The sequence below is a fragment of the Silene latifolia genome, unplaced genomic scaffold, assembly GCF_048544455.1.
Source record: "Silene latifolia isolate original U9 population unplaced genomic scaffold, ASM4854445v1 scaffold_158, whole genome shotgun sequence".
NCBI lineage: Eukaryota > Viridiplantae > Streptophyta > Magnoliopsida > Caryophyllales > Caryophyllaceae > Silene > Silene latifolia.
In genome coordinates, this window is record NW_027413142.1 from 551,164 (window position 1) to 563,483 (window position 12,320).

The following is a 12,320-nucleotide window of genomic DNA, read 5'->3' on the forward strand; positions in this document are numbered from 1 at the left end:
ACAGGGGATGGCGTGTTTCCCCTCCCAAACCCGCCATTCCCAATGGTGTGTTTGTTTTAGTCCATTTTTTAATGAAGTTTCTTTCCCTACTCATTATAAACACGCCATTGGTAGTGGCGTGTTTTAGGTCCAGAAATCATGAGCCTACGTGGACACCATTTTGACAAATATTTTCAAAACCGATCCAAAACGACAAATATTTTATTTTTGACCATTATTTCAAAAATGGATTCGGCTTTGCCCCTCCTATGTACCAAAAAAAAAAAAAATAATAATACTCTATTATCGGGATTTAAGTTCAATCGGCCTATATATGGTCCACCTAAACTTTAGGAATAAAAGTAATTAAAGTGCGATTTAAGTTCATGCAAAACCTGACCCATATTCAACGCAAACAGAACATTCTTTTGTAAAAGCGCGCTTCTTACTAAGTGTTCCGTAAAGGAAGCATTCAACAGACTTATCTGAGCTAATACGTTCAGGGAAGTATCGAACCGGTATATGAGAAAACACCTACCAGAAGTACATTTAAATGACAAGTTAGTAAAACGTAATTTAACACGGGAAATGCATAGGTAAATAAAAATTACGGCTGTGAAGTGTTGAGACAAAGAGGTCATCAATCCCGGAACAATTATACGAGTTTGATTACTCACCTCTTCCGTCCTTGACAAATGACAAATGCGTGGCCGTAATAATACTCATGCTGTGTAATCTTAGAATGAAGAAAATATGTAACGGTCTTAAGCTTAAGACGGGTTAAATAACATATCACTTGCATAAATAAGACAAAAACAGAGGTATTAGCAAGACTTATCTTATCTACGGAAGTGGTATGCTATTTGACCCGTTTTATCTTAAGACGGATATATTGCACATGAATTGACATCAACTCCAAATAATCGACCAAGGAGCAAGTACTCCGTAATTACTGCCAATGTTTTCACAACCAAAATTCAGGAATCTGCTTCCCGGCAGTAATAAAAATATACGTTTCCAATACACCTACTGATACATTTTAACAATTACGAAGTACAAAATAAGGCGAAAGCTTTGGGACATTTACTAGGATTAAACAAAAGATTCGCTTCCAGCAGCATGCAGCGAGTTCAAAATGCTTCATTACTTGCAAACAGAAACACCGAAACAAAGCTAAGCTGCAGCAAAAATTGCTCTGCTTCACAAATTCAGATCTGAAGACCAAAAAACCATCAAATATACCAATGTTAAAACCCCATTAAAAACCTGATCTTGCTCTTGATTTCAGTTGAAAAGATAAATGAATATTAATGTTATTCTTCGATTGTGAGGGACGAAGATAAATGAGATGGTAGATAGTCTCTCATATTAGCACAGGTCAGTACGTCAATCAAAGTTACTAGAGGCTCTTTCTAGCAAACAAGCCCGGCAAATGTATGATATCTTATAATATAGCAACAGCATAACCCAAGTATCGTTAAAGAGCGTACAACAATGACAGCCGGGGTAAGGAAAACTGGGTTGTGGAATGAATGCTACATGACCAAATGAAAATTGGGTCATGGAATGAAGCACAACAACAACAACATCAGAGCCTTAATCCCAAAATGATTTGGGGTCGGCTGAGATGAATCATCCTTTAGAACCGTCCATGGTTGAACGCACACAACAAAAATGCGAAAAACATAAAAGAAAAAGTGAAAAACAAGAGGGGAGTTTAACGAGGCACATCAAAAAGAATTACAGACACTTTAACGAGGCATTTGGCATTATTCCGTCACAATCTGGAATAAAAAATAGCAAGTTTTTGGTTCCATCTGAAAAGATTACATTTCATATAATGAAGGGGAAAAAAGTACGACCTTGAACAGCAGACAAAATAAAAGATATAACTAGGGAGTACTCACCGACCTAAGACTGCTTTTGGTTCGGATCTTCCTTTCTAGGGCGTCCAACCCCTTTTCCCTTTCTTTTCCGACCTTTTTTCTTCGGAGTTGGTTTTTGCTTTTGGGTCTTGAGAGAGATGGGATCCTTCTTTTCTGGGTTCAGGATGTTTTCGACAGCTGTTTCCGCAGCAAAAATAGACATTTTTTTCACCTACATCATGAATACCATCAGATACCTCCCCATAAAGACATTTACCCTCCATTACCAGTGTATATTGCCATTACTGATGCAAAAAGGCGACAGTGACACTAACAAATGTTGCGAACTGTAGTTTACATTACCTCCAACTTATCTTCCTTTGCCCTGTGGTTTGGGGGCAGAACGCGAAATTCCTCGGTTAGCCGCATACATTCTTGAACATTTTCAGGCGATACAAAATCAAGCGCAACTTTGATGCAGGACTGTACAAACACAGAAATTCAATTAAGAACAATAATACCAATCTTACTAAGATAATAATAACGGACACGTTTCCAGAAAAAGTTAGATTTTTGCCGAAGATGAATAGAAATATTTTTTCCATTTGCAATTTAGCCAAAAACTTGTTATTCTTAAGCCTTGAAATATCACAGAATAAAGCTTAAATGACTCGCTAAATTGTACGCCTTTTCGGTTTAAAGTGAAATAGCACTCATTCAATGCAAATCATGATGCAATTTTTTATTGTCTTTCGAAAACAATCTCTGAGGTTCTATATATCAGACCACCTTTATCTTGCCATAGGCGAGAGCCTTCGAGACACTAGGTTAATGGTCGTTGATTTACTGTTATTCAAATCCTCATCACGCTACTACAACACCATATACAAATCTCACTTGTACGAGAACAACCGATCATGGGTACACTGAGAAAGACAGTGCTGCTTACCTTCAAGTTTCTAACTTGATGAGGACACCCAGCAGGTATGAAGACCGCTTCTCCAAGCTTTTGAACGAATGTCCACGGCTCAATTCCTAACGATTGAATAAAATTCAGACTTAACATGAAGCATTTGGAAGTAAAATTCCCCAGGCTGGGCAAAACCTCATAGTAATGTCTTTCTGTAATAGTGTACACTTACCGTATTCCTCCTTCAGTTTCCTTTTGTGTTCTTCATACAGGTAGAATGACTGATCATGAATAGGGTGAATGACCTAGACACGAGATTGTCAGCCACTCAAGGAATCAAGGGTTCACAACATTGACACAATTCCTGTTTGACATACTAAAAAATAACTAACAAACTACCTGTTTTAGTGGATTGCATTGAATGTGCCTGAACTCACGATAATGAGCCTTCAAATACTCTTGTAGCTTAGGGGCATCTTCTCTTCGGAAAATATCCCAAAGAGCACCTCCACTGTCCTGGTCAGAACCTTCCACTTCTGTAGATCGAGTAACAGTCTCATCATCTGTCATCTCTCTACTATCCTTGTCAGAACCTTCTGCTTTGGTCTCACACAGGACATCAGATATTTGTTCGGTAGCTTGATTTCCCAGTTCACACAAGTCTACCGATATACTTTCGTTCCCATGTTCGCTAATACACTTCTCGGTGTTCTCATGATCAGCAGTTACACAACCATCATGATTCATCTGTTTGTTTTCACAAGACTTGCCATTTTCAGAGAAATCTTTACGAAATAAATCCTTCTGATCTTGAGCATAGTGCTCTTCTTTCAATTTAGAAATAGCCTCGAGTTTCTCAGGTTCCACAGTAACTTCAGCAGTATGTGTCAATATATTGACCTAGATTAACACAGCATAAAAATATATATTAAGCACAAAAAACGCCACATAAAATCACAGAAAACATTTTAGCCTCGAAATACAAATGCAGTCTGTAGTCACTACTCTGTACTCAAGTCAATGACCAACCATAAAATACAAAATAATCCTAGATTCGACAAGGGACTTTAATATTCTAACTTCAGCATTAAAATTGAAGTCTGTATCATATTCCATATTTGTGTAAAATACGGAGTATCAAAGATGTAAAAGATGCAAAAGAATTTTAAAAGATTAAGACTTGTTTGTCCATTCGAGCAAATGGGAAGAAAAAAACCATTAGAATAAAGAAACTCTGTTTCAAGGACAACGACCTCCAGTAAATTCACAGCAAGAATTTTTTTCCTCTTCTTCTTTTGCTCCATTACACATCCTCGGAGGACATAGATTGATATTTATAGGCTAAATCAAAATCACCTTGAACTGAACAACCCACGACTATTTGAAGATACACTAATTGACAAACATGTCCTAATAATCAGACATGAAAGATAAAAGGCAGTTTTGTTATGACGCAATTCTACTTTTAGCAAGCAGACATTAGAATAGAAGCTTTAACGGATGATACGAGTATTACCGCATCAGACATATCGCAATGAAGCTTTGTAACTGAGTCCCCACGACCTAACTCTTGTTGAAACCCATATGCAATATAAGTTTTTGGGCCCAGGTCTGGCTTTAGGTAATCATCAGGCAACAAGGCAGCTAAGTTCAGAACTCCATCCCTGGGATGTGTATATTCTTTGTATGGCAATGCTCTAATGAATTCAGCGCCATGGCGCGGCAAATGCTCCTCAAACAGAACATCAGGTGGCCAATCTTTCAATTTTAATATGACAGGCCAATTGTGACTGTCGAATTCTCCACTTGTATACGAGGTAAAAAATGTGCGCACATTAACATCAACCTACATCAGATTAAACTCGGTGTCAGTAACAGGTGTACAGGGCAGAAGGCAGACAACGAACAAACATAAAAATATTAATTTCAAAGATAAAATAGATGCAAAGGGCATGCAAATCTTGAGAGAAGTTTGTTTAGTAATTGACAGCATTGGGCCATGATTATAACAAACAACACTGCAAGTACGCAACTTGAATCAAACAGAAACCAGTAATCTATAAAAGAACTAAATATGATCTGCCTAAGTTTCGCAAGTTCATAATAAAGTGAGCATCAATCCTGCAAGCAGTAGCAAACATGCAACTGTAGACAATTGTCACAGCATAAGCTAAAAAGAAATCACTAACAGTAGAATATCTGGGAAAATATGCAACTTACGAATGAACTATAAGAAAATACTTACTCCGAACGATTTGATTCAATACGATTGCTTCATGCACAAAGTTTAGGTGAGTCAAATTAAGTAGAATAAGAGACTACTGAATAGAGTAAATTACCTAATTAGCATTGTAAAGCAAGTAGGGCCTATATAAAATGGGGTACATCATGAAAAAATAGAAGGGTGTTTTGGTATTGCAAAACGTTATCCCTACTATCCAAACGATTCTATCCATCCCTTATTTGAAGTTAAGGTTGCAATTTTTTGACCATGAAAAGTCAAATTGCTAGAATCATTTGGATAGGAAGGAGGGAATACTAATATGGAACCCAAAATAAAAACGTGTACAATCAAAAGGATTGCCCTAAAATGGAAAACGTATACAATCAAAAAGATCAGAGGAAGTACTACGCAAAATAAAGTTAGTGCTGTCACCTGACACCAATCCAAACAATCAACAGCTTCCACCTCAAGTAGAGTGTCATAGTTCGTGTTCTTAATTTGACGAACAGCACGCCACATGACAAGTGGATCCCAACTTAAACCAGGTGTAGTCTCAAGAACGCTCCGGACAATTACAGGTTCTCCACGGGCCCAATGATGCTGGAATTGCTTAAGACCTCCTTGCTTAATGTCCCTCGCATCTGGATAATACAAATAATTGTCGTTGCAACCCTCTCTAAAGGCACATTTCTGTAAATTACACCCCGAGACTACATCAAAAACTGAAGATTTATTAGGAGCCTTGGGTAGACCCTCTTCTTCAGAAGAAATTACTATCTTCTCCACTTCATTCACCAAATCTGAAACTCGATTTTCAGACAAGAAAGACTTCAATACAAGAAACGGCCCGCCACACCCTTCATATTCCACTGCTGGGCACTCTGGGCAGTGTATCCTGCCGTTTTCATCTGCTTTCCAAACAGGCTTCGCCTTCGGTTTTTTATCAATGTTAACTTCAGGAGCATCATTACCTTCACTCGCAGGAGCATCATTACCTTCACTCACAGGAGCATCATCACCTTCACTCGCAGGAGCATCATTACCTTCACTCGCAGGAGCATCATTACCTTCACTCGTGCTCCCGTCTTGCTTCTTAGGTCGCCTCCTACGTCTTCCAGATTTATTAGTTCGTTGATTATTGAGTTCTGCAGAATATGATAGTCCAAGACATCTTTCACGATGACCAGCCTCTCTCTGAGCATATTCCGTGATGACTTCTTCACAATCTTGCAGTTTTCCAGCACGAATTTCACGGCAACACGTGAGACAAAGATCGTATGAACAAACAAAGCAACTTCTGTGGTAATCTACAATAGATGTTCTGCAGTGGTTACTGCACAACACATGATCAGGCCTTGGAGAGTCATCAACTTATGAAATAATGGATCCTATAATTTAAAATACATACCAGAATATACGTTCGTCACTATCGCAAACTCCCATTGGAATTTTTACTTCATCCACTAATACACCTACGAGCAGAAAGGCCAATCCAATACAAATTTCAAGTAGAGGTCAGTTAAATATGCCAGGCACAAACCAACAAAAATAAGTAGTTATAATACCACAGACAAGGTTCTCATGAGGGCGGCGAAATGTTGGTTACGCACAGCCTCAGCCCATCACCGTTGTAATTTGCAGCAATAAAATAGCTACTGACTGATTTCTAAGGTAGCACTTTGTGGTTCACAAAAAAAAAAGTGCATTAACTAAAACAGACTAAAAAGGGAAGTTACAATGTTACATAGAGCTAACAACTATGGTAGTAAAAAATTTATGTGATATTGCCATCTAATTCACAAGCATTCCTCTAGAAGATTGCCTTTTCAGGAATACCACCCCAAAAGCCTGTGCTCACATTATAACCCGATTATATTCCAAATTCGCACTAAATAAATGTCTGATAAATTTCCGAATATACATAAAAATCACATCACAAGTTTGAGATTTAATCTGTTCAGAAAAACATAAAGATGAAGTACCTTGAATCTTGGCCTCTATGTCTTTTTCAGTCATCTGTTCCAGATTGATTTGCTTCAGAAATGGTAAAATAGACTTCAACAGATTTTTGGAATGTTCAATTTTTTCTTCACCAGCAACTTCAAAATCATCTTTCATCATATGCTGCCACAAGTTATCCAACATGTGAAGTCCATATTAAATCATTTACAAAGGAAACAAGATACCAAGTCTAAGACAAAAGAACACACTTTGACAGGCCCCTCCATCCGCAAACAAGCCTTGCAATTGCAGTTGTGAAGGCAAAATGGGCAAGCCTCGGCAATTTGATCATGTGTCATTCGAGGATACCTGTTCAATATAATAAGCATAAGCAGCATGACAAAGTCTACAACAACAACATTACCCCAGTGCCTCAATGGCTCCCGCAAATTGCAGGGTAAGGGGCGGTCGGATGTACGAATCAACTTTCTACAATGACCATCAGGTGAAGATCACACAGCAGACAAGTTGAGATGAAGGATGTTATGGCACGCTATATATGTGTTGTAAGAACTTTTAACATGCATAACATAACTTCAAAATCAGTAAATTCAGAAACCTGTATCTGTCTGAGTAAATGCTCTTTCCACGACTACAAGTCTACAAGCATACTATTTACTATTCTTTTTATAGTCGTTAATCAAGGAGTGATTGTGCGGAACCATGTTGAATGAAGGGAGCCATTCCATTCAATCTTCAATATCTTCCAACATACATGTTAAAAAACTACAAGGGCATACTATAGTCAATAGTACTCCTTAAGAATTTGGTAACAATAAGCTTCCTAAAAAAATTTGAACTTCATTTTCATTAACTTGAAAACTGAAATATTTTATACTCTATATCAAATAACGGAGATAGTCTAGGGGCACAAGAAGAATGCAAAATTCATTTTTGGTTGAAATCTAAAAATATTCCGTCTGATACAAATCTGTTACCAAAGATAACCACAACAACAAATATCAATCTTTTTTTGAAACAACACACTAAAAAATCTACTTCCATATTTGCTTATGCCATCCCGAGCAGGATACATTCACTAAAAAGACAATAAATTAACACAAAACTTCAAACAAGGTCTACAAACATTCAGTCTGATACAAACATTTAATTTAGCTCTAAAACTAAAACCGTCACCAAACATAACCACGACAACAAGTATCAGTCTTTTTTTCAAACAACCATCATAGAATCTACTTCCATCTTTGCTCATGCCATCTCGAGCAGGATACATTCACTAAACAACAACAACAACAACAACATCAGAGCCTTAATCCCAAAATGATTTGGGGTCGGCTGACATGAATCATCCTTTCGAATCGTCCATGGGTGAACGCACGCCTCAAAATGCGAATAAAAAGGGAAAATGAAAAACAAAAAGAAAGAACGAAAATGTAATGGAAAGTCAAGTATCAGTCTTTTTTTCAAACAACCATCATAGAATCTACTTCCATCTTTGCTTATGCCATCCCGAGCAGGATACATTCACTAAAAAGACAATAAATTAACACAAAACTGCAAACAAGGTGTACAAAAACAGCAAGAAGCGCGACAGACCAGTTGGCTATGCAGGGAAAGCAAAAGCGTTTTGTCTTGCACTTGGTGCAGCGGACCACCGGTCCACTGTCATTCCTCTGACACTGATGACACATAGTCGAATCAACCTTAATTCCCTGTCAACCATACAAAACACGTCACGATATAATTCATACTCATAAAAGGAAACTAAATCAGAACAACACAAAGGTAATCAATTTAGTTGAAAATACATTTTCATCAAAAACAGCAGCTCTGTCTTGCCTCTTCTTCTGGGCAAACGGGTTACACTTCTTAGACTTCTTTCGCGGAGGCGCCTCCTCCTCCTTATCCTCAGCCTCATCCTCGTTATTCTGAGTTCCCTCACCATCTTTATTACTAACTTGTACAGCAACATCTTTACTTCTACGTCGCCGCCTTTTCTTCTCTGAACACACGTCACTGTCAAATCCCTCACCATCTATATCACTAAATTGTACAGCAACATCTTTATTCTTTCGCGGCCGCAGATTCCTCTTTGAACACACGTCATTCCCAAATCCCTCGCCATCTTTATCTACAGCAACATCTTTCTTTTCAGTGTCGTCTACGGCTTTTTTTCTGCCCCTTTTCCTTTGATGAACTTTAGCAACTTCTTGATTATCAGAAACCCTAGCTCCTAAATTAACACTCTTTTCATCTTCATCCTCTTCTTCTTGTTGTTTTACATTAAATTTCTCAGAAACCCTAGCCAAATTAACAGTCTTTTCATCTTCTTCTTGATTTACATTAAATTTCTCAGAAACCCTAGCCAAATTAACAGTATTTTCATCTTCTTCTTCTTGATTTACATTAAATTTCTCAGAAACCCTAGCCAGTTCCTCAGAAACCCTAGAAAATTCTTCGTCTTCCGCTTTGTGTTCAACAACAACATCTAAATCCATGGATACGTCGCCATTACCAGCACCATTGATTGCGCAATTGATTTGTTCTTCATCTGGTTCCGGTTTAATATTATTGACATCTAAATCCATGGGATTTTGCACAGTTGGTTGAGCAGAAGCAGAATCTTCCATGAATATAATTTAACTGAAAGAGAAGAAGTGAAAATAGGGAATTTAATTAATTAGGGTTTGTGAGTTTGAATATTTATTACCATAAAGGGGGAGAGAAAAAAAGGGGGGAGAATTTGAAAAGGAACCGCCAAAATGAGCATTAGTCTGTCTCTGTCAACCGTGTGCGGCTGGCTATTCACCTTCTTCTTACACAAAATCTTATTTGTGACGACACATATCCGTCACTTTGGAGTGACGGATACCATTTTCTCTCACAAATGATCCAAATAGAGGAGAGAGGGAAGTACATGGGAGTGCCCCACCTTGTCCCCCCTATTCGTTTTGTGAGTGGCATTATCCGTCATTTACTCCGACCCGTCTTCAGCAAGACTAATTGTTCTTCTTATTCCTTACTACTTTTCACAAAATCTGAAACAGCACCTATCCGTCATTTTAGAGTGACGGATATCATTTCTTCTCACAAATGACCTAAATAGAGGAGAGAGGGGGTACATGGGGGTGCCCCCACCTTGTCCTCCCTATCCGTTTTATGAGCGACATTACCCGTTACTTGTTCCGACCCGTCTTCAGCAAGACTAACTGACTACTTTTACCCTGGTCAATTGGTCAACTGGATCGGGTTATTGAAGTCGGGTAATATTGGATTTGCAAAAGTTCAGGTAGGCTAGGGTTATTCGTCACGTTATTATTAAGTTATTTGTGAGTAAAAATCATTTTGTAACATTAAACATTTGGGTCAGTCAATTCAGATATACGTCAAATTCGGGTCTTGAGTTTGAGTGTCACTAGCCTAGTGCCGGTTGGATTATTCAGGTCGAGTCAATTTTGTCAGGATTACTTTTACAACCTTGCAGGTTGCACAGGTATACTTTTATAAACATAGTATTATTAAATTGTAATAACGTATTTAGTATGTGTTTGGTCAAGATTAAAAAAATTATTTTTGTTTCCTAAAACTAGAAGCTTTGCCAAACACCTTATTTTTAAAAAATAGAAACAGTTTTTCTAAAGCTCAAATCCACTTTTTTACCCCCAAAAACAGAAGCGTCAAATTGATGCTTCTGTTTCTATTTCTTCCAAAACCAACAACTATAAACTTCCAACTTTGTTTAGGTAAAATATTATTTCAAGGCATGCCGTGACATTACCGTAATTTTTTTTTTTTTTGTCAAACTATGTTAATAAACAAAATTTGTGATCTTTTACGTTACTTGTAACATTATAAAACCATACAATAAAATACATATTTATAGCCTAGTATTATAAAAATGGGTACTAAGTAAAAAATATCACAAGTATCATGAAAAGATTAAAAAAAAACATAAAAAATGTTACATTCTCTTATGCATAAATTGGATTCACAATAAATTATACTTTACTAAGTTCAGTAATTATTGTGCACCACCATCGTATGGAGCGAGACTGCGAGAGACACAAAATGAACATTTTACGATAAATAGTGATCATTTCTTATGTTAAAAAGTGACCACTAATAAAAATTAGTCACTTTATAAAAAATAAAACATTATCATTTTTTAACATAAAATGACGACTTTTTAAGCGGTCGTACTATACAACGGTCTTATAGTATAATTTACAATATAGTGTAATCCGTACCTATTTCATTTATCTATGATTCTATTTTTCTATATATGTTGATGGAAAATATATTTATACAACAATAAATGAATTCAAAATAAACTAAAACAAGTAAATTAGGCCAAACACTAGAAATTATAAAAAGCACTTATTATGAGCTTAACCAAAATACCTTAATTTTTAGAAAAAACAGTTTTTTGAAAATTACTTTTGAAAAACAGAAACCATATTTTAAAAACAGGGTCAAACATGCTCTTACTTTTTCGATGAGATTTATAATTGAAAATTTTGAGTGAAAATTAATTACGAGTAGATTATAGGAGAAAGAGAAAAAAATAAAATTAAGGGTTTTTGGTTGAGGGGAGGATAGTGTTTGAAAACATTTTGAAAAACTGATTGGGAAAGTGATCTACCCGCTTTTTTTAGACTTAATTTCAGCTCATTTTATTTAAATTTAGCTTTATTTAGTTCAATTCTGCTCTATTTAGCTGAAAAGAACAAGGCCTAATACATTTCTATTATTTACAAACAAAAGGGTTTGTAATTAATGTGTATTTGCAACCATCAATCAAGGTAATGAATGTACATTTTGATTTAATAAGTACAGTACTGTCTATTGTAGTTGATTTATTTAAAACGAATATGCAAGTGCTTTTATTAAAAATGGTTTGATTATATGTTAATGAAAGCAACTACTCCCTCCGATCCACATTAAATGTAACATGGGAAAAATGGAGTATTTAAGAAAATGTGGAAAAAGTAAGGGTAAAGAGGGAAAAATATGTGGGTCATGTAATTATGGGTTTAAGTATGGGATGGTATTTGGAGTATGTAATGACATTTTGTGTAAATACTCCATTTTATTCCAAATAAGTGTCACATTTGGACAATGAAACGAAAATTAAGAAATACAGTTAAAATAATGAAAATTATTGTATAGGGGTAAAAATATAGGAGTTAAATAATGAAAAATATTGAATGATGGGTTAGGGTCCTTAGGGGTGGTTGGGGTGATAAATAAAGAAAAGAGTCAAGAGTAGGAAAATAAAAAACCATGTCCAAATATGACAAATGAGACAGTTATGTGAATAGACGGAAATGGCAAATGAGACAGTTATTTAGAATAGGATGGAGTATGAAATAGGTATAAG

The 12,320-nt window shown here is 36.4% G+C and overlaps 1 protein-coding gene across 2 annotated transcripts; it reads right to left on the bottom strand.

The window, feature by feature from the left end:
- Positions 1-882: 882 nt before the first annotated feature.
- On the bottom strand, positions 883-9,728 carry LOC141637953 (lysine-specific demethylase JMJ29-like). 2 transcript variants are annotated; one of them, XM_074447377.1, is made up of 13 exons: positions 8,749-9,728; positions 8,537-8,652; positions 7,189-7,288; positions 6,961-7,102; positions 6,387-6,450; positions 5,411-6,311; positions 4,271-4,600; positions 3,154-3,654; positions 2,987-3,059; positions 2,794-2,879; positions 2,208-2,327; positions 1,887-2,076; positions 883-1,193 (listed from the first exon to the last, which is right to left on the bottom strand). In XM_074447377.1, the coding sequence occupies exons 1-12, from the start codon at positions 9,568-9,570 to the stop codon at positions 1,891-1,893; spliced, it is 3,441 nt and encodes a 1,146-aa protein (XP_074303478.1). In that variant the 5' UTR covers positions 9,571-9,728; the 3' UTR covers positions 883-1,193; positions 1,887-1,890. The 2 variants fall into 2 exon arrangements, with proteins under 2 accessions (XP_074303478.1, XP_074303480.1); XM_074447379.1 differs by having other exon boundaries at positions 1,891-2,076; positions 8,749-9,725.
- Positions 9,729-12,320: the final 2,592 nt, after the last annotated feature.